Below are 21,341 nucleotides of genomic sequence, written 5' to 3' on the forward strand. Positions count from 1 at the left end.
CTGAAGAACAGTCATACCAGACTAGAAATATTAACTCTACTCCTCTCCACAGGTGCTGTCTGACATTGCATTTGGGGAAGGTACAGAGAGGTTTACCAGGATGCAGCCTGAAATAGAGGGTGTGAACTATAAGGAGATACTAGAAAATCTAGTGTTGTTTTCTCTGAAGCGATGAAGGCCGAGTGGACACTTGATAGCAATCTATAGAATTATGAGATGTATAGATAGGGTTGACGGTCAGCATTTATTTTCCCAGAGTTGAAATGTCTAATACAAGAGGGCATACACTTAAGGTGAGAGGGGGAAAAGTTCAAAGGAGATGTGAGGGGCAATTCTTTACACAGACAATGGTAGAAGTTTGGACCACATTGCCAGGGGTGGTGGTAGAGGCAGATACGATAGGGGTGTTTAAAATTATGGTGAAATGATGTTGGTTAGAATTAAATAATTATGAGCAGGGGATGGGTCTTTTAGAAATCACATGAATATGCAAGGAATGCAAGATATGGACCAAGGGCAGACAGAAGGGATTAGTTAATTTGGTGTCATATTGGGCACAACACCATGGGCCAAAGGGCCTGTTCCTGTGCTGTACAATTCCATGTTCTATGCATTTATACAGGTTATCTGGTCATTATCACATTGTGGTTTGAGGGAGATTATTGTGCACAATATGCCTACATTGTTTCCTTCATTACAACGGTGACTACATCCTAGCAAAATTCTGACTCCCGTTGTACAAGTGCAACTGTGAATGACATCACATTTACGTTAAATTGCACAATTTTTGCAAACGTACTTACAGTTATAGAGACTTACAGCACAGAAACAGACCCTTAGGTCTAACTCGCCCACGCCAACCAGATATCCTAATCTAATCTAGTCCCATTTGCCTGCACTTGGCCCATATCCCTCCAAACCCTTCTTATTCATATACCCATCCAAATGATTTTAAATGTTGCAATTGTACCAGCCTCCACCACTTCCTCTGGCAGCTCAATCTATACAAACACCACCCTCTGTGTGAAAGGTTGCCCCTTAAGTCCCTTTCATATTTTTCCCCTCTCATCCTAAACCTATGCCCTCTAGTTCTGGGCTCCCCAACTCCAGGGAATAGACTTTGTCTGTTTATCCGATCCATGCCCCCCATGATTTTATAAACCTCTATGAAGCGGGAGTAGAAGTAGGCCTTTCAGTCCCTCAAGCCTGCTTCACCATTTAATAAGATCCTGGCTGATCTGTTTGTGTTCCAAATTCCACATTTCTATCTACCTCAGATAGCTTAAAAACAAAGAGCTGCGGATGCTGGAAATCTGAAACAAAAACAGAAAGTGCTGGAGAAACTCAGCAGATCTGGAAGAATCTATGGAGAGAAAGCAGATTTAACATTTCGAGTCCAGTAACGAAGGATAACTCGACTTGAAATGTTAACTAAGAGTCTAACTACCTCCACTTAAAATGACCCATCTTCACTACATTCTGAGGCTTTGCATTCCAAAGTCTCTGTACCCTTCGAGTGAAAAGAAATTCTGCTCATCACTGCCCTGTCTTTTAGAAAATAGTCCATGTTCTGGACTCATTCACAGGAGGAAACGTTCTTTAATCAATGCATATTTGAAACGTCAATGTAAAATGCACAAACTGCATACTATTCCAAACCCATAAGATCACATCAGAAAAATCAATAACTACAAAAGACTAGCTAATCATCAAATAACTACTGCCAAGACACCAAACAGAAAGCAGATTAAAGCTTTCTGTATTGATTTGAGAAACAAAAGGGTTTTGAGAATTACAGTGGGTGAAGAATCAGGGAGAATTTGGAAATAGCAGATCATGTTTAATGAAATGTACTAATATTTTTGAATACAGTAACAGGGAGAATGGATATGGATAATGTGATGAATAGGAAGGACTTAGAGGGACTATGGGCCAAATGCTGGCAAATGGGACTAGATCAATTTAGGATATCTGGTCAGCATGGATGAGTTGGACCAAAGGGTCTGTTTCTGTGCTGTACAATTCTATGACTCTATGATTGGTTCGGCATATGTGGACTTCCAAAGGATAGCATATCCAACTTTGTACCCAGACTTCTACTCACCATAGACTTCCACATTGTCGGCACGTCAAAGATGTGGGACTTTCCTCAAGGTGTCGAGCAGCAGAGAAGGAGCAAAGAAGATTTGTAGCAATGGTATGTGGGCTCCGACGTTCTAACTCTCGGGAATGATTGAAAAGTCTGGGCTTCTTTTCTCTAGAAAGGCGAAGGCTGAGGAATGATTTCAAGAGGTCTCCGAGATTATCAAACAGTTTGTTAGATATTGAGATGTTTTTATATGTGAGGGAGACCAGGTCCGAGATTCCTGAATATAAGACAAGGATTAATAAATCCAGTGGGGAAATCAGGATAAAGGAAACAGAGAGAAATTGGTGGAAAGGTTAGTTCTTTGTCAGTGGAAGGTATCACAATGGGGCTCCCCTTGGAGGTGACACCATGACTAGTTTTATTCTTGACGTATATTAATGAACTAGAGTCGGGTACATAGAGTATGTAGTTGCAAAATTTTCAGACAACACAAAACCTGGAAGTATTGTGAACTGAGAGAAGGATAAGGCAAATGGTGCTAGTTGGATTGTTGTTGCTAAAAGCTATCACAGACATGATGTGCTGAATGGCCCCCCTGCTGTACTGTGATTACAAAAGCCTGACAATTAAATGGAATAGGTAAAAGTGAGGACTGCAGATGCTGGAAATCAGAGTCTAGATTGGAGTGGTGCTGGAAAAGCACAGCAGGTCAGGCAGTTTCTGATTTTCCTTCTCCTCGGATGCTGTCTGACCTGCTGTGCTTTTCCAGCACCACTCTCATCTAGACTTAAACAGAATAACTGAACCAGAGAAACATGAAGCCCACAGTGATGTTTCTGCTCCGTATGAATCTCCTCCCATCTCTGTTCATCCCTGTTCATTAAAATATTCTTCTATCCCTTTCTCCTGAAGCTTTCCCTTAAAGGTATCGACCTGAGCTACTCCCTGTGGTAGTGATTTGTACATTCTTGCTACTCTCTGGGTTAAAAGAATTTTCCTGAATTCCCCACTGGATTTATTAATCACTGTCTTATATTCGGGAATCCCACTTCTAGTCTCCCCCACATGTAGAAACGCCTTAATATCTAACAAACTGTTTGATAATCTCAGAGGCCCCTTGAAATCATTCCACCTTTCTAGAGGAAAGGAGCCCAGACTTTTCAATCTTTCCCGAGAGTTAGAACGTCGGAGGCCACATACCATTGTTATAAATCTTCTTTGCTCCTCCTCTGCTGCTCTACAATCCTATTTTGTAGTGTGGAGCTCCCTCCTGACTTGGAATGAAATTACCATTCATTTTCAAGAAGGAGTCGATACAGCTCTTGGGGATAAAGGGATCAAGGGAAATGGGAGGAGGTTGGACTAGGGTATTGAGCTCGATGATCAGCTGTGATCATACCGAATGAGGGAGCAGACTTGAGGAGTCAAATAGCCCAGTCCTGCCTTTATCTACTCTGTGAAGTGATTATAGTGTGGTCAGCCAGCCGGACCTCATAGAATATGAGTTCCCTGATTGGGGCTGTTAATCTGGTCCAACCAGGGAGCCCTGGCTGATATAAAAGGATGAATATCAGGGATACTGGGATTCTGAATGCCTGACTCAGAGGGAGGTGGTGCTATTGTCAAACACTATGCATTTGTGAATAAAAGGTGATTGGTGATGGGATGTCAGCTACTATGTTCCAAAGCTTTGCAGTTCCAATAGCCTGCACTTTTCCCTTCTAACAGCATTGTGGATGTACCCAGGTGTTGCATCACAGTCACCCAATGCAGCAGAACCTACCCCCTCACTCTGGCCCAGTACAGTGGACCCCTCAAGACTCAGGCCCTGGTTATTGGGCCCTGATGTAACCCCCTTGTCCCAGGAGTTGCCAACACCACATAGATTGCATGGTTCAGGAGAACAGCTCACTCCCACCTTCTCCAGAGCAAACAGGGGTGGCATTTATGCCTTCATCCCATAAAATAATATTTTATAAACCCAAATAAGTCCTGATTTTCTTACCCAACCCCCAGTGACAGCACTAAGTTAAATCCATATCTGCTCTTGATCTCTATCTAGTGACCCTGATTGAAAAGTGCACATTGGTAATTGCCAGGAGAGAGTTGGGATGTCCCCATGATTGAATAGTTCAAAGGTTCACACTTGGAGATTGGCCACTGGGGCCAGTTTCTAACAGATGGAATTCTGCAAGAGGAAAGCTGTGGGAGGGAATAACCTCAATGCAGACCACCAGAGAAGACTCAAGACCTTTCACACACACAAGGCAACATTTGATGGCACATGTGAAAACCCACAATTGTGACAAGAAGTCTTAGCTTTCTTCTCAAGTCAGATATCAATTCCACAAATATTCACTTGGACAGAAAGTGCATGAATGGACAATGACGAGGAGGTTCTCCCAGATTTCTATGCTCCCACAATTCCGGCCATTTGTGTCCTTCCAATGTTAATTCCCCATTATTGATGGAAGTGCCTTCAAATGTCCAAACTGTGGAATTCCCTCCTTAAACCTCCCCGGATTTCTCTCCACCTTTAACATGCTCCTTAAAACTACCTGCTCAGCTAAGCTTCAGGCATCACACTCCATCATCCTGTCACCTGTCAAATTTCATACATTAATGCTTCTACAAAGTGCCTTTGGCTCATTCATAATGACAGGAACTACATACACTATATACTAAATACCGGGACTATATCAATGCAGGCTGTTGTTGAGGGTGACAGATACTGATAAACATTGAGAAATTGTAAGGCTGTTCACAATTTCACTGACCTGCATAAATCTTCCAGCTAGCACATAGCAAACAGAGGAAGCATATCCCGACATTAATTGTATTTTTACACAGCACAGGAGGGAGCTGATTAAAATAAGATGTAAAGAGCCAAGTTTGAGAATGACAACCAACTGAGTACCATGGCCAATTGCCTAAGGATGGAATGTAATTACTCTCTCACTATGAACTGAGCGAGTTCTTGTAGTATTCTCCAGTATTAAAAATACATTTTAATTATGCATCACACACTGCATTTCTCCTTTTCTGTAAAATTATTTCGCCTCTTCTCTGTTCCTAGATGAATCACAGAATCTCTACAGTGCATAAAGTGACCATTCAGCCCATTGAGAACACACCAACCCTTGGAAGAGCATCCCACCCAGGACCAACCAATCCCTGTGACCCTGCACAGGGTTTTTAAACCATGGCTAACCCACCTAGCCTGCATATCCCTTGACACTATGGGAAATTTAGCATGGCCAATCCAACCTAACCTGAACATCTTGGACTAGGAGAGGAAACCCACTACAGAAAGGGGGAGAATGTGCAAGCTCCACACAGACAGTCACCTGAGGCTGGAATCAAACCCAGGTCCCTGGCACTGTGAGGCAGCAGTGCTAACCACTGAGCTGTCATGCACCAGCCCCCACCATGATTCTGTGATTCTCCTTTCCTGCTCTTTTTTATATGATTCATACACTCCTCTTGTCTACTCTGCTATCTGCTAGTGAATATTTCTTCCAACATTCAACTCTCTCCTTTCTCCTGTCTTCTGCTCCTCTCTTTGGGTCCGCTACTTATTATGTACATCTCTCAAAGTACAACTATTTTGCTGTTACATTCAGTCTTTTAGTCCTAAGCCAGCCATCCATTTTGTACATAGGAGTGATAATAATTCTGAGGTGGGGCAAACATGGGGAGTAGAAGGCCATTCAGTACCTCAATCCTACTTTGTCATTCAATAATCTCATGGTTGATCTAGTTATAGAGTCATCGAGTCATAGAGATGTACAGCATGGAAACAGGTCCTTCAGTCCAACTCGACCATGCCGACCAGATATCCCAACCCAATCTAGTCCCACCTGCCAGCACCCGGCCCATATCCCTCCAAACCCTTCCTATTCATATACCCATCCAGATGCCTCTTAAATGTTGCAATTGTACCAGTCTCCACCACTTCCTCTGGCAGCTCATTCCATACACATACCACCCTCTGCGAGAAAATGTTGCCCCTTAGGTCTCTTTTAAATCTTTCTCCTCTCACCCTAAACCCATGTCCCCTAGTTGTGACCTTAATTCCATATTCTCATCCATTCCTGATAAACCTTGACTCCCTTGTGCGACTATCCCTACGTCTGGTTATTCCAAAAGGGAAATTAGCAGTGAAACTGGGTCCACTATAAAAATAATTGGCCTCCAGCTGAGGTACAGCAGTACTGAATAAGAGTTTCCTCTGTGTCACCACCAGAGGTTGAAAGGCAGGCTAGGATAGAGGAAATGGAGGAGACCATTCAGCCCCTCCAGCCTGTTTCAACATCCAAGCATGGCTGAGAGCCATGGAGGCGTGATGAATGGCTCATGCCTGAAAAGTTGATTCTCCTGCTCCTCGGATGCTGCCTGACCTGCTGTGCTTTTCCAGCACCACACTCTTCAACTCTGATCTCCAGCATCTGCAGTCCTCACTTTCTCTATGAGGTAATGGCCTCGTGTATTATTACAAGACTATTAATGTAAAATCTCAGCTAATATTCTGAGGACCGAGGCTCCAAACAGGTAATGGAATTTAATTTTGATTTAAAAATCTGGAATATCTGAATCTACTGATGTCCACAAAATCATTGCTGATTGTTGGAAAACCCATTTGGATCACTAATGTCCTTCAGGGAAGGAAATCTGCCATCCTTACCTGGTCTGGCCTACATGAGACTTCAGACTGACAGCAATATGGTTAACTCTTAACTGCCCTCTGAAATGGCCTAGCAAGTCATTCAGTTATCGATATGAAGCCTCAATAAAGAAATGAAACCATCCGCATCGACCTAGGCAGAAACAGTCCTGTTGACCCTGCAAGGTCCTCCTCACTAACATTGAGGGGTATGTACTAAAATTGGGAGAGCTGTCTCCCAGACGAGTCAAGCAACAGCCTGACATAGTCATGGAATCATACCTTACACACAATGTCCCAGACACCACCATCACCTTCCTTGGATATGTCTTGTCCCACCAACAGGACTGACTCAGCAGAGGAGGTGGCACAATGGGATACAAGGGGCAGCAAGGGCACAAAATGAACGCTAGATGGGGGATTTCAAAGTCCACCATCAAGATTGGCTTGGCAACTGCACTACTGATCAAGCTGGCTGGGTCCTAAAGGACTTTGCTGCTATACTGGATCTGCATCAGGTAATGATGGAACCAACAAGAGGGAAAAACATATTTGACAGCATCCTTACCAAGGTCAACCTCTAGCAGGTGGACTGCAGCAGCTCAGGAAGGAGCTCACCATCACCTTCTCAAGGGCAACTGTGGTTGGGCAATAAATGCTAACCGGCCAGCAATGCCTCCGTCCCATTGGTGAATAGAAATGAAATCTGTACCTCAACTTCAGTCATTCACTGGGGTAGAAATTTAGAAATAGAAGCAGGATTTGGCCATTCAGCCCCTCAAGCCTGTTCCAACACTGAATGCAATTATGTTTGACTTACCTCAACTCCAATTTTCTGCCCAAACCCCATATTCCTTGATTGCCTTCAAATATTTATGACTCAGTTTTAATTTACTCATCGAGTGAGCACCCATAGTTCTCTGAAGTAGAGAAATTAAAAGACTCACCATCTTTTGAGTGAAAGAATGTCTCCTCATTTCAGTCCAAAAAGGATGAAGCCTTGTCTTGAGGCTATGGCAACTGCTAGTTCCAAGCTTTTTAAAAATTAATTAATGGAATATAGGCATGCTGGCCTGGGCAGCATTTAATGCCTGTCTGTAATTGCCTTTGAGATGGTGATAGTGAGCCACCTTCCTGGACTGCCATGTGTTGTTGGTAGTCCCACAATTCCCCTGGGGAGGGAATTCCAGGATTTTGACAGTGATAGTGAAGGAAGGATGATGTGTTTCTAAGTCAGGATGGTGAGTGGCTTGGAGGGGAGTTTGAAGGGGGTGGTGTTCCCATGTACCTGCTGCCCTTGTCCTTCTAGATGGAAGTGGTTGTGGGTTTGGAAGGATCTTTGGTGAATTTGTACAACGCATCTTGTAGATAGTACACACTGCTGCTACTGAGCGTTGATGGTGGAGGGAGTTTCTCCAAGCATGAAAAAATTTCTCACATCTTTGGCTTGTCCTGTTAACATTCCCTTTCATTTTTATATAATGAAATCTTTTTTCATTAATTTTTTTTCCTGATCTCCACCCTATGATACTCCCTCCCTTTTGATATTCATACCCTCTTCCCCTAACACCTTACTTGCTCATAATCTATTATGTTTCCAACATTTCCTCAATTTTGGTGAAATGACACAGACCTGAAATGTTCACTCTGTTTCTCTCTCCACTATCTCAGCATCGATCCTATCCAGCCCTCCATGGATGTTATCCTTTTTGGTGAATGAGATTGTTATGAACCAGGCCAGACCTCTTCAAAACATTTTAAGAAGGTAGCCCAGACCCTAACATTTTTTTTAGGCAGATGTAAAGAGGATATCCCGGGAGTGTTGCAGTTGGTCAACCCACTCAGTTTTAAACAGAACAGAATTTATTTAAACATTACAGATGAAACATGAACAAAACAAAACAGAATTTAGAATAACTTATTTGAGAACCCTACTGACACAATATCGCATATTAGCTAAGGAGCTGATCCAATCCCTGCAACATCCCATAAACAAACCCCTTGGCAAAAGGTAAACTCAAACACAGGTTCTTACAGGCAGGCTCAAGAGAGGTTTCAGAGAGAACATTCAAGCAAGACCTCTATTGAAGCATGGAACCTCTTTTCACTGTGGCTGCTTCTCTAGGTCCCCAGGAGTTTTCTGACTATGTGCTACAACAAACCAAACTAGAAAGAAAACCTGAACCGGATGAACTGGCCACTCCCCTGCTATTGTTCAAAGTAACCATTTCCAGACAAATCGGTACCTCTGCCTTTACGACCCCTCAAGGACAACATAAACCTTGTTTTAAAGGGGAAGCATTGTCACAAGATGAACTCTTATTTTTCTTTGCTGAGAGGACCAGTCTGTCAGAGACCTTCTGACCTAAGTGCCATGGTTGCTGTGGGTATCATTGTGGGCTGGCGTTTTCAGAGTTGGAGCCTACTGCCACTGAGCAGGTCCTGTGGCCACACCCTCAGTCATAGTTGGTGTCTCACCGTGTGCAGGGCAGGATTGAAGAACCAAATGGCTTATTCCTGCTTCTAGTTTCTATGTTTGGGACCATTGTTGAAGCAGCATTTTGGGCTCTTCCTAGTCACCTAGCCACCCCTCTGTACAGAAACTCCTCAGGTACATACCTGCCTTCCTTCCTGCGAAAGGTGCCCAAGCTAAATGAATCTGCTTCTGCTTGACACCCATCAATGTGCCTTTCAGAGGACTGTCACACCGTTGGCTTTGTCCTTTGAAAAGGTCCAGGTTGCGTCCCCAACCACCAAAGGTGAAAATCGCTCAGCTTCCTTTCTTGCCCGCTCTGCATCTTCGCATGTTCCACAGCCATGCGACAGGGGTGCTGAGAATGTTGGCCTCCAAAACCAACAAGGGGCTTACAAAGAATCCCATTTGGTGTCATCCTGTGTACACTTTGTGAAACGGGAAGGTTGAAACATGAGAGCAACCCACTGAAATGAGCATAACTGTGCGGAGATGGGATGGTCATTTTTACCAGGGGGAAATACCATTCTTACCATCTTCCAGTGGGAAAGTGATTAGAACCTGGCTCACCTCAAGCCAAGAGTTTTCTGATGTATCTATTACAAAGGTTCTCCACATGAGAACTGTGAGAGCCACCCAGGAATTGTGAGGTCAGAGATCTTCTTGTTAAGTCACTTCCTGGTTACAACAAACTCCTTTTATAAGAGGTGACCCACAGAAGCTTCAGAACCATTTCGGCCCTCTGAGAATGAAGCTGGAATTTGATGACCATAAACACAGCACCTACATTTTACAATCTCTCAACGCCCAGAGGCAAAAGAAGGAATGTTGTGACGTGGTCATCAATGTGGGCTCCCATTCATTCTCCGCCCATCAGAACATCCTGACAGCTGTCAGTCCTTACGTCAAGGACTTAATCCACAGCTGCAATATCCAACCATCAGATGAACTGTCTGTCACCATTGACATTGATTACATGAGCCCAGTGTCTGTGGAACAGCTGTTGGAATACTTCTACACGGGTAAGATTATAATCGCTGACAAAAATGTGGAGGATCTGTTAAAGGGGGCCAAGTATTTCATGATAAAGCGACTCAAGTCCCATTGTGTTGAGTACTTGGAGCTTGTCTTAGACAGGCAAAGTTACATGTACACGCTCATGTTAGCAGAGACTTATGACTTATCAGACCTGGCTGCTACGGTCTACCTATACGTCAAAGACCGGTTCTTCATTCTGAGTGAAACAAAGGAGTTTGTGGAATGTCCATACCACGTCTTACTGAAATTGGTCAAGGATGAAGACCTCCACACTTCCAACGAAGACCAGGTCCTGCAGACCATCCTGAGGTGGACTAACCATAATTTAGAAGACAGGAAAGGTTACTTTCCTAAACTTTTCTCTTACATTTACCTGAACGGTATCGCTGACGAGGTTCTGTCAGACATCAGCAGCAATGAGCCCCTAATCAAGAACAACACCACGTGTGTGTGTGCTATTGTGGACGTGCTGAGCCATCGCAAGCAGGAAAACCTGACCAGTCTTGCGTACTTCCAGCGAAAAGGGGCTCTGCTCGATGTGGTCCTTGTCCTGGGGGGTCAAAGTTCGGATGGCAGTTTCCGCAACGCAGTCTACGCCTACGTCGTTGATGAGAATAAATGGATTAAAATCACCCATATGCCGTACCGCGCGGCGGCTCTGGGCGCCATCTGCACCAGCAAGTACCTGTATGTGACAGGGGGCACCAATGAGCAAAATGCCAGTCTGAAGGCCGCGTGGAGGTATGACCTGGACAAAAATACCTGGAACAAACTGCCAGACCTCCCACTTGGACTGGTCTTCCATTCCATGGTAGCCTGCAATGGTATAGTGTACACAGTGGGAGGGAGTGTGGCACCGAGGAAGTACATCTCCACCATTTATAGGTACGATGAGAAGAAGGAGAAATGGACTTCCGTTGGAAGGATGAGTGTTCCCATGGATTGTGCTGAAGTGGTGACCAAAGGGGACAGATACATCTACATAGCGACAGGGAGGTGCATGATCAATGATCGAATTTCCAGGGTTGGTGTCATTGACTGTTTCGACACCATAACAGGGGAGGTCAAGCAAAGCTTGACATTCCCCATCGAGTTCAAACACAGGCCAGTCATCTCCTTCCAAGGGGACACAGCCCTCATCATGCAGAGCCACAAGCACACCATCGAGGTCAGCTTGCAGAAGTTCAAAGCCAATAAGTTGCCCAAGAGGATCCCGCTGCTCCCCAACGCAACCAAGTTGGAGGTGTGTCACGCCATGTGCCTAATCAGAGACATGATATTTGTCTGTGGTGGGACCTCAGCAACAGACGATGGCAACGTTAAAGAATATTCCGTCAACAAAAATGCCTACCTGTTGGAGACAAAGGTAGGAGCATGGAATGAGGTGGCAAAGCCTTCTGAAGCTCTGGAAAGTTCCGCCTGCTGCAAAAGCAAACTCCAATGCAAGTTCTTACAGAAGCCAGAAAAATCCCTCTCTAAACCCAAGCTTGAGCATTAAAAAGATATTAGATAAATATAATATTGAGTATAATATTTTCTGTCCGATTCACATAAAAGAATAAAAGTGTCAAAAACATGCACGTTGTTGGAAAATGCATTATAAAATTATGACCAACTGTCCATGTGGAGTTTACACATTCTCCCCGTGTCTATTTGGTTTCTTCTGGGTTCTCCGGTTTCCTCCCACAGTCCAAAGATGTGCAGGTCAGGTGGGTAGGCCACGGGAAATTGCACGGTTATAGGGATAGGGAGGGATTGGCTGGGTATGGGTGGGATGCTCTTCAAAGGGGCTGATTGGCCTGCTTCCACACAGTAGGGATTCTATGAAAATGTTATCCATTACTGTCCTCAATTACATGTTCCTTTTACTTTTCCTTAGCTGGGATAACATTTACTGTCCATCCCCAATTGCCCCAAAGAGGGTGGTGGTGAGCTGCCTTTTTGAACCACTGCAGTCCTTGGGGGTACAGAGACAGTGCTGTTTGGAAGTGGACCCGAGAAAGTCAACCCAGGGATGGTGAAGGGAGGATTATAAAGTTCCAAGACAGGATGGTCATAAAAGCAAAATATTGTTAATGCAGAAAATCTGAAATAAAAACAGAAGGGTTGGCAGCATCTGTGGAGAGAGAAACAAGTTAACTTTCCAAGCCTGTAAGGAAGTATCTTATTAAACTGGAGAGAGTTCAGAAAAGATTTACCAGGATGTTGTCAGGAATGGAGGGTTTGAAATGTACAAATAGTCTGGAAAGACTGGGACTTTTTTGACTGGAGGCTGAAGGCTGACTTTATTGGAGTTCATAAAATCATGTGGGGCATGGATAAGAGTCTTATCCCCAGGCTCAGGGGAGTTCAAAACCACCTCAAAAACCCACATCTTGTTATTCATTCCCAACCTTTAGTTTTGTGGTACCTTTCTGTTTTCTACGCTTTGAGATTATGAACAAATAAACAAGAAGCATGAACAGTCGATTCAGCCCCTTATGTCTTTCCCACCATTGTGTAAGATCATGGCTGCTCTGATTGCAACTTCAAATCTTGGCTAGCCCTCATAACCTTTCAGCCCCTTTGCTTAACAAGAATCTAGCTACCTCTGCCTTAAGAATATCACCGCTCTGCTTCCAGCGCTTTTTCACAGAAAATTCCAAAGACTCCCAACCCTTTGAGGGAAAACAGTTGACCTCTGTTTCAGCAAAACCTGATTTTTAAACAATGATCATTAGTTCTAGATTCTGTCAGCACATGGTAGAATTTGAATTCAACGAAAAAATAATTCTGGGATTAGGAGTCAAGTGATGACTGTGAATCCATTGTCAATTGTCAGAAAAATCCATCTGTTTCACTAATGTCCTTTAGGGAAGGAAACTGCCATCTTTACCTGGTCTGGCCTACATGTGACTCCAGACCCACAGCAATGTGGTTGGCTCTTAACTGCCTTTTGGGCAAAATCAGGAATGGGCAATAAATGCTGCCTAGCCAGCGATGCCCTCAGCCCATGAATGAATAAAAAAGTCCTCCCCACATCCACCCTGTGAAGATCCCTCAGGATCGTGTATCTTTCAATTAAGTTACCTTTTACCCTTCTAAACTCCAGTAGAGAAGCCAGTCTGACCTTCCTTCATAAGAGAATTCTCTCAGTCTAGGTATTAGTCTAGCAAAGCTTAACTGAGCTGTTTCATTAGTGTTTAAAGCAATACATTAGGTATTCAGGGAATGGAGGAGCGTGGGCCTGAGTGGGAACAGCTCATGAGCAGATTAAACACTTGCATGGATAGATGGGCAAATTACCCTGTTTCTGCTGTCAGTAACATGCAATATTAATGGAGATGGAAGTTGTTGTGTCAACAGAGTTAGGCCTGTATCAGTTAACCATCTGTGTGGCTCAGTACAACACAATTATACTGTTCATGGCACCTTGTCATTGCTGAGAACTACAGCAAGATGATTTTGGAGATAGGTGAAAATGTCTCGTCTAACCTGCAATTCCCATCTCAATGTACAAATGGCAAAATAAAATATGCATTTACAATGGTTAGTAAGTTTGCAGATGACACCAAAATTGATGGTGCAGTGGACAACAAAGAAGGTTAGCTCAGAGTACAAAGGGACCTTGATGAGATGGGCTGATGGGCTTGGCAGTGGCAGATGGAGTTTAATTTAGACAAATGTGAGGAGTTGCATTTTGGTAAGGCAAATCAGGACAGGATTTAGACACAATGTAGGGTCCTGGGGAGAATTGCCAATCAAAGAGACCTTGGATGCAAGTGTGTATAGTTCCTTGAAGGTGGAGTCACAGGTAGACAGGGTAGTGAAGAAGGCATTTGGTACACTTGTTGCCTTTATTGGTCAGTGCATTGAGTATGGGAGTTGGGATGTCATATTGCAGCTGTAAAGGACATTGATTAGGTCACTTTTGCCATAGTGGATTCATTTCTGGTCACCCTGCTATAGGAAGAATATTGTTCAACTTGAAATGATGCAGAAGAGATTAACAAGGATGATGCCGGGGTTGGAGGGTTTGTTTTATCATGAGAGGCTGAATAGGCTGGAGATATTTTCCCTAGAGCATCAGACTTTGAGGTGTGACCTTATCGAAGTTTATAAAATCAGGGGCATGGATAGGGTAAATAACCAAGGCCTTTTCCCCAGGGTAGGGGAGTCCAAAACTAGAGGGGTAGGTTTAGGGTTAGAGCGAAAGATATAAAAGGGACTTAAGGGGCAACTTTTTCACACAGAGGGTGGTGCATATATGGAATGAGCTGCCTGGGGAAGTGGTGGAGGCTGGTACAATTACAGCATTTAAGAGGCATCTGAATGGGTATATGATTAGGAAGGGTTTAGAGGGATTTGAACCAAGTGCTGGCAAATGGGATTAGGTTAATTTAGGATATCTGGTTGGCATAGATGAGTTGAACAAAAGGTCTGTTTCCCTGCTGTACAGCTCTCTTACTCTACGACTGTGATTCTGCTTGACCTATTTTCCTTATTTCAGAATAGATAATGAGTCAAAATAGATCGGTATTGTCAATATGTTAGCTGTCCTCCAAATGTAGGAAATTGGGAATTCAGATGTGGCGATGTGGCTTTCTGATGAATAAAGAGTAAAAGACTGGAGGTTGGCTACTGTGGTACCACTGTTTAAGAAGGGTGGTAAGGACAAGCCAGAGAACTATAGACCAGTGAGCCTGACATCAGTGGTGGGCAAGTTGTTGAAGGGAATCCTGAGGGACAGCATATATGTGTATTTGGAAAGACAAGGACTGATTAGAGATAGTCAACATGGCTTTGTGCATGCAAAATCATGTCTCACAAACTTGAGTTTTTTGAAGAATAACAGCACCTTCCAACCTGCAACCTCTAGCATCTAGAAGCACAAGGTCATCAGATACATGGGTACAGTAGCATCTGCAAGTTCCACTCCAAACCATCCTGATATGGAAAGATATTGCTGCTCCTTCAGTGTTGCTGAGTCAGTATCGCTCCTTAAGGACCCATCTATCCAATATTATCCACAGAGGAAAAAATAGTTAAGGCAAATCAATAAAACTAGGAAATGAATTTAGGAAATGAATGTACTCGATGCAGTAAAGTTCCATTTTTCAAGCATACAAGGCAAATGGAACCAGTTTTTAATCCTTTCCACATTTCAAGAAAGATAAACCGACATTTTCCTGGCTATCATCAGTTCTGAGGAAGGGTTACTCTCCCCAGATGCTGCCAGACCTGCTGAGCTTTTTCAGCAATTTGTAATTTTGTCTCAAGAAGCACAAACACCACCAAAAATGGTTGGTTGTGCCACTGGATTCCATGTACAAATATTAAGAAATGTGGCTAAAACATTGACACTTGTACACACACATATAGTCAGACGACCATTGTTACTAAACAACATAAAATTTCACAAGGGAACACACAAGCCAGCATGAAAGATGGCAGCAGCCGCAGCCTGTTCCACCAGGTTCGTGCCAGCAACAAAGATGGCGAGAGGAGTAACTTGCCAGGACTAAACATGGCAGACAACGACGGAATCACTTGGAGCTTTCGGTTGCCAGTCTCAAATATGGCGGCGTCCGTTGGCGCCGTTGGGCGGTCCGCGCAAATTGGTTGTTTCTAAAAACAAAAAAAAAGCTCAAAAGGAATCGGAGAGTGAGGGCGGTCGTTGTCACTGGGGTCTTTAGCGAGGAGATGATCCACGAGTTGCTGCTGGCATTGAGCGGGTACCCGGGCAGTATCTTCAGCTGGAACAAGCGCAGCGGCCTACAGGTGAGGGCGAGCCTGGAGCACCATGGCAACCGAGAGGTCTGGGCCCTTCTCACAATAGATAACCCTAGCAAAGGAAACAACGGAACCCAGCTTTACTTTATTCAGAGAGTGAAACAGCGAAATAAACTATTGCACATAGAAGTAGTGGGGCGCAGAAGGTGGCCATTCTGCCCATCGAGCCTGCACTGTTAATGGACTGTTATTACCTGATGCCAATCTCCTACTATTTCCCCACACCGTTATACATTATTTTTAGCCTGGTAATTATCCACTGCCCTGATCATTATATTATCTTACTGGCTGTCCCACGTTTCCAGGATTTCTGTCTGAACAGCTTAGAGTCTGCAGCAGTTAAAGAAGGCAGCTCACCACCACCTTCTCAAAGGGCAACTAGGGATGGGCAATAAATGCTGGGCCCAGCCAGTGACGCCCACATCACACAAGGATTTTTTTAAAAATTGAGATGTTAGCAGCACAGAAAGAGATGATTGTTCCTGCCTGTCAGCAAATATCCATCTATTCTAATCTAAAACAAAGAACTGCAGATGTAAGGGATCAAAAACAAAGAAAACTCTTCTGTTTTTGTTCAGTTTCCATCTATTCTAATCCCATTTTCCAGCACTTGGAGTTTCAATGAGTAAACACCTTGAGAGGTCCAGCTTCTGTCATACTTTCAGGCAGTGGTTTACAGATATTCACCAACCTCAAATGATTTGGATGTGAGCATAAGAGGTACAGTTAGTAAGTTTGCAGATGATACCAAAATTGGAGGTGTAGTGGACAAAGAAGAGGGTTACCTCAGATTACAACAGGATCTTGATCAGATAGGCCAATGGCTGAGAAGTGGCAGATGGAGTTGAATTCAGGCAAATGCGAGGTGCTGCATTTTGGGAAAGCAAATCTTAGCAGGACTTATACGCTTAATGGTAAGGTCCTAAGGAGTGTTGCTGAACAAAGAGATCTTGGAGTGCAGGTTCATAGCTCCTTGAAAGTGGAGTCACAGGATAGTGTAGAACGCATTTGGTATGCTTTTCTTTATTGGTCAGAGTATTGAGTACAGGAGTTGGGAGGTCATGTTGTGGCTGTACAGGACATTGGTTAGGCCGCTGTTGGAATATTGCATGCAATTTTGGTCTCCTTCTTATCGGAAAGATGTTGTGAAACTTGAAACAGTTCAGAAAAGATTTACATGGATGTTGCCAGGGTTGGAGGATTTGAGCTACAAGAGTGGCTGTACAGGCGGGGGCTGTTTTCCCTGGAGCGTCAGAGGCTGAGGGGTGACTTTATAGAGATTTACAAAATTATGTGGGGCATGGATAGGGTAAATAGACAAAGTCTTTTCCCTGGAGTCAGGGAGTCCAGAACTAGAGGCCATAGGTTTAGAGTGAGAGGGGAAAGATATAAAAGAGACCCACGGGGCAACTTTTTCACACAGAGGGTGGTATGTGTATGGAATGAGCTGCTAGAGGAAGTGGTGGAGGCTGGTACAATTGCAACATTTGAAAGGCATTTGGATGGGTATACTAATAGGAAGGATTTGGGGGGATATGGGCTGGATGCTGGCAGGTGGGACTAGAATGGGTTGGGATATCTGATCGGTATGGACTGGTTGGACCGAAGGGTCTGTTTCCATTCTGTACATCTTTATGACTCTGACTCTAGCTGAAAAAATCGTCCTTAAATCTCCTCTAAATCTCCTATCCCTTGCCTTAAAACTGTGTCCCCTGGTAATTGACCCTTCTACCAAAGGGGAAAGGTTTCTTCCGAACTAGTCTATATATCCTCCTCATCATTTTCTATATCTCAATGAGGCTATAAAGGCTGCCAATGCTCATAACGTGGGCTGAGCATATGTTTATTGGGGATGGCCATCACCGGATGAGATACTGTACCCCTAGGGCCAGACATACTATACCCACTCACCCAGAAGGATAAGAAATATTGAATATGGTGATTGAGAGATACTGGTCCAATGTGTCTTGTTTGCTTCAAAATGGAAGTCCAGCACATTCACTTCCTAGCATGACTGGTTTTCACTCACTTTTCCCTCTGGACAATTCACAAAACCATTCACTGAATGAATATCCTTGCTCTTAACAGCTGAGTGTGTTCATGTTAGTGGCAGGAGAAAGTGAGGACTGCAGGTGCTGAAGATCAATGCTGTGTGACCTGCTGTGCTTTTCCAGCACCACACTCTTCAACTCATGCCAGAGGCAGCCAGATCGTGATCAAAAGAGGGAATGGTGCTGTGCAGTGGGGTGGTTTTCAATTTGATGAGAGGGATGTCAGTTTCCTGTTTCAGTGGTAGAATGCAAAGATTATAATGTAAGAAACAGGAGCATGAGTAGACAATATGTTCATTCAGTATCTGACATTGTACATTTATGGCTTATCTATGGTCCCAGCACCATTTTTCTGCCCACTCCCAATATCCCTTCATTTGAAGAACCAAAACTATACCTATCTCAGTCTGAAAAAATCTCCAAAGGAGAAAATTCCAACACCGACAGAAAGACCAACTTTTACTGTTTTTTTCCCTTCTGTAAAGGTTTGTGTTTGTGGCTCTGGTGCGTGTTCCCCACAACTCCAGCTCTGCAGTGTTCCCATTGAAGTTTGATTGAAGAGGAAATGGTCCTAGAGATAAAATGTCTTCGCTAGTTTTGAGAAGATTGAGGCTCTGGATGTAGGTTTGCTTGCTGAGCTGGAAGGTTCTTTTTCAGATATTTCATCACCCTACTAGGTAGGTAACATCATCAGTGAGCTTCCCAATGAAGCACTGGTGGTATGGCCCACTTTCTATTTATCTGTTTAGGGTTCCTTGGGTTGGTGATGTCATTTCCTGTGGCAGTGTCATTTCCTGTTCTTTTTCTCAGGGGATGGTAAATGGGATCCAAATCAATGTGTTTGTTGATAGAGTTCCGGTTGGAATACCATGCTTCTTGGAATTCTTGTGCATATCTCTATTTGGCTTGTTGTAGGATGGATGTGTTGTCACAGTCGAAGTGGTGTCCTGCCTCATCTGTATGTAAGAATACTAGTGAAATTGGGTCATGTCTTTTTGTGGCTAGTTGATGATCATGTATCCTGGTGGCTAATTTTCTGCCTGTTTGTCCAACGTAGTGTATGTTACAGTTCTTGCAAGGTATTTTGTGAATGATATTCGTTTTGCTTGTTGTCTGTATAGGGTCTTTCAAGTTCATTAGCTGCTGTTTTAGTGTGTTAGTAGGTTTGTAGGGCTACCATGATGCCAAGAGGTCTGAGTACTCTGGCAGTCATTTCTGTGCTGTCTTTGATGTAGGGGAGAGTGGCTAGGATATCTGGATGTGTTTTGTCTGTTTGAGTTTGTTGCTGAGAAATTGGCAGGCTGTGTTCATTGGGTACCTGTTCTTGCGTACACCTTTACAGTGTTTTCAAAAAGAGTGGCCTTGTGTGGTGTGGATGTGTAAGGCTGTTTATTTCTGGATTTGATTTAGAATGTATAATCACTCAATCAAGGTTACCCATCAGCCTTTTCTCTAGGACAGCTAATAATAGGCAATTTTTGCTAGTGGTGCCATTTCCTGGGAATAAATTAAAAAATTCTGGGTTCACCTGGCTCCTTTCTGCTTGAATAATATATCTTGTGTCTCAGAGGCATGAACTGAACACAGTTCTCAAACTGTACAATTTTGCCTAGTCTAGGTGGTAATGTACAATATTTAGCACAAGCATAATCATCTTCCTTAATACCCACCCTCATCCACTCACTCAACCTTCTCTATTACGACTGTCTTTACAGCCAATGTCTTTGGCCAAGCTACTAGTAACCTGGCCTAACAGATGCTTTGGTTTAATGTGAGGTTTTGTACGATGATGCTCCTGTGAAATTAGTTGGAATATTTATTATGTTAAAAATGTTACATTGTCACAAGATGTTGTTAATTTTATTCCCTTTGTGACAAAAAAAAGGCCACAATAACTGACTCAATTGGTGGTGGTCCCTCCAATAAGGTTGAGAGTTTGTGGCCTAGCTCTGTACTGTACATAGACCCAGATTTCCCCCACTTGCACCAGGAGGCAAAGGATCTCTGAAGAAGCTTTGCATAAATATGGAGCAAGCTTTCTACCTGTGCCTTCAAATGGGTTGAAAACACACCTGTTCCCTTACTGCAATGAACCCATGCCATTTTCCTGTATAGACCTTTTTGAGGCAATACTTTAGGCCAATCTTAATAATGTTTATTATTATAGTAAATAATAGTATTTAATTTTATATTATTGCAATCTCCATATTGTTCCATAATTTGGACAGTCTTGCAATGATGTACTACACTTCGGGGGTCCTGTACTTCAATGGATGCACTGAATTGAGATTCTCTCTGTTTCTCTTTTATGCTTTTTAAAATTCTTACATGCTGTAGGTGCCACTGACTGAGCAAGTATTCACTGCCCATCCCTATCTGTACTTGAACAGAATGGCCTGCTAGGTATTTCAGAGGGCAGTTTAGAATGAACCAAGTTGCTATAGGTCTGAAATCTGTCTACACCAGACTGGGCATGGACAGCAGATTTCCTTCCCTGAATGACAGTGATAGATTGTACTGGCAGTAGACTAGCACTAGGTTTTCATGCTGTTTTCAGCCAGAGTCCTAGATCTGTGCAAATATCCTGCCTACCTTTGTGTTAGTTTGCAAATAAACTGGTGTGATATTTGTGATATGTGATATTCTGACCCTAAAAAAACCCATCTCCAATAATTGGATTATCACAGTGCATTCAGTTTTGTTTATAACTTCATCTTTTTAAAGTTAAAAATCACACAACACCACGTTATAGCCCAACAGGTTTATTTGGAAGCACTAGCTTTTGGAGTGCTACTTCTCCCACAACCACGTGATAAATGAGCAGCACTCTGAAAGCTAGTGCTTCCAAATAAACCTGTTGGGCTATAACCTGGTGTTGTGTGATTTTTAACTTTGTACATCCCAGCCCAACACCAGCATCTCCAAGTCACGATTACCATCTTTTTAAAACTTTCCTTTAGGGGCAAGATCTTTGAATGCCTTTCGTTCTGACTTTAGAAAAGCTTTAACATTAACTTGACCTGTTTCCACACTGTACGGAATCTAATCTAAGCTAATGTGTTATCTAGATTGTGATTACTCTCTGGTAAAAGGGATGTACAGGATTGATGTCACGTAAAGAGTGAACAATGCCTGAAATGGTCCTCCATTTATTGAAGATGGGGTGGGATTTGAAGATCAGCCATGGCCTTATTAAATGGCACAGCAAGCTTAAAGAGCTGTATTGTTTAATCCTGATCCAATTTGTTATATTCT

The 21,341-nt window shown here is 43.3% G+C and overlaps 2 protein-coding genes across 3 annotated transcripts in view; both read left to right on the plus strand.

Annotated features, from left to right (window-relative positions):
* Nucleotides 1–9,973: 9,973 nt before the first annotated feature.
* LOC122542425 (calicin-like) lies at nt 9,974–11,761 on the plus strand. Its single transcript, XM_043680117.1, has one exon. The coding sequence runs from the start codon at nt 9,974–9,976 to the stop codon at nt 11,759–11,761; it is 1,788 nt and encodes a 595-aa protein (XP_043536052.1).
* Nucleotides 11,762–15,791: 4,030 nt separating this feature from the next.
* Nucleotides 15,792–21,341, plus strand: part of tubgcp4 (tubulin, gamma complex associated protein 4) — a 48,269-nt gene continuing 42,719 nt past the window's right edge. Inside the window, exon 1 of one of the 2 annotated variants that reach the window (XM_043680426.1) lies at nt 15,792–16,023. In XM_043680426.1, coding sequence (XP_043536361.1) covers nt 15,946–16,023 — 78 coding nt within the window. In that variant the 5' untranslated portion in view covers nt 15,792–15,945. The remainder of the gene's footprint in view (nt 16,024–21,341) is intronic. The other variant, XM_043680427.1, reaches the window with a different exon arrangement.

This window comes from Chiloscyllium plagiosum, chromosome 40, assembly GCF_004010195.1.
Source record: "Chiloscyllium plagiosum isolate BGI_BamShark_2017 chromosome 40, ASM401019v2, whole genome shotgun sequence".
Taxonomy (NCBI): domain Eukaryota; kingdom Metazoa; phylum Chordata; class Chondrichthyes; order Orectolobiformes; family Hemiscylliidae; genus Chiloscyllium; species Chiloscyllium plagiosum.

Coding starts and splice junctions, on each gene's coding strand:
- LOC122542425 (XM_043680117.1), top strand. CDS start 9,974: ATGAAGCTGGAATTTGATGACCATAAACACAGCACCTACATTTTACAA.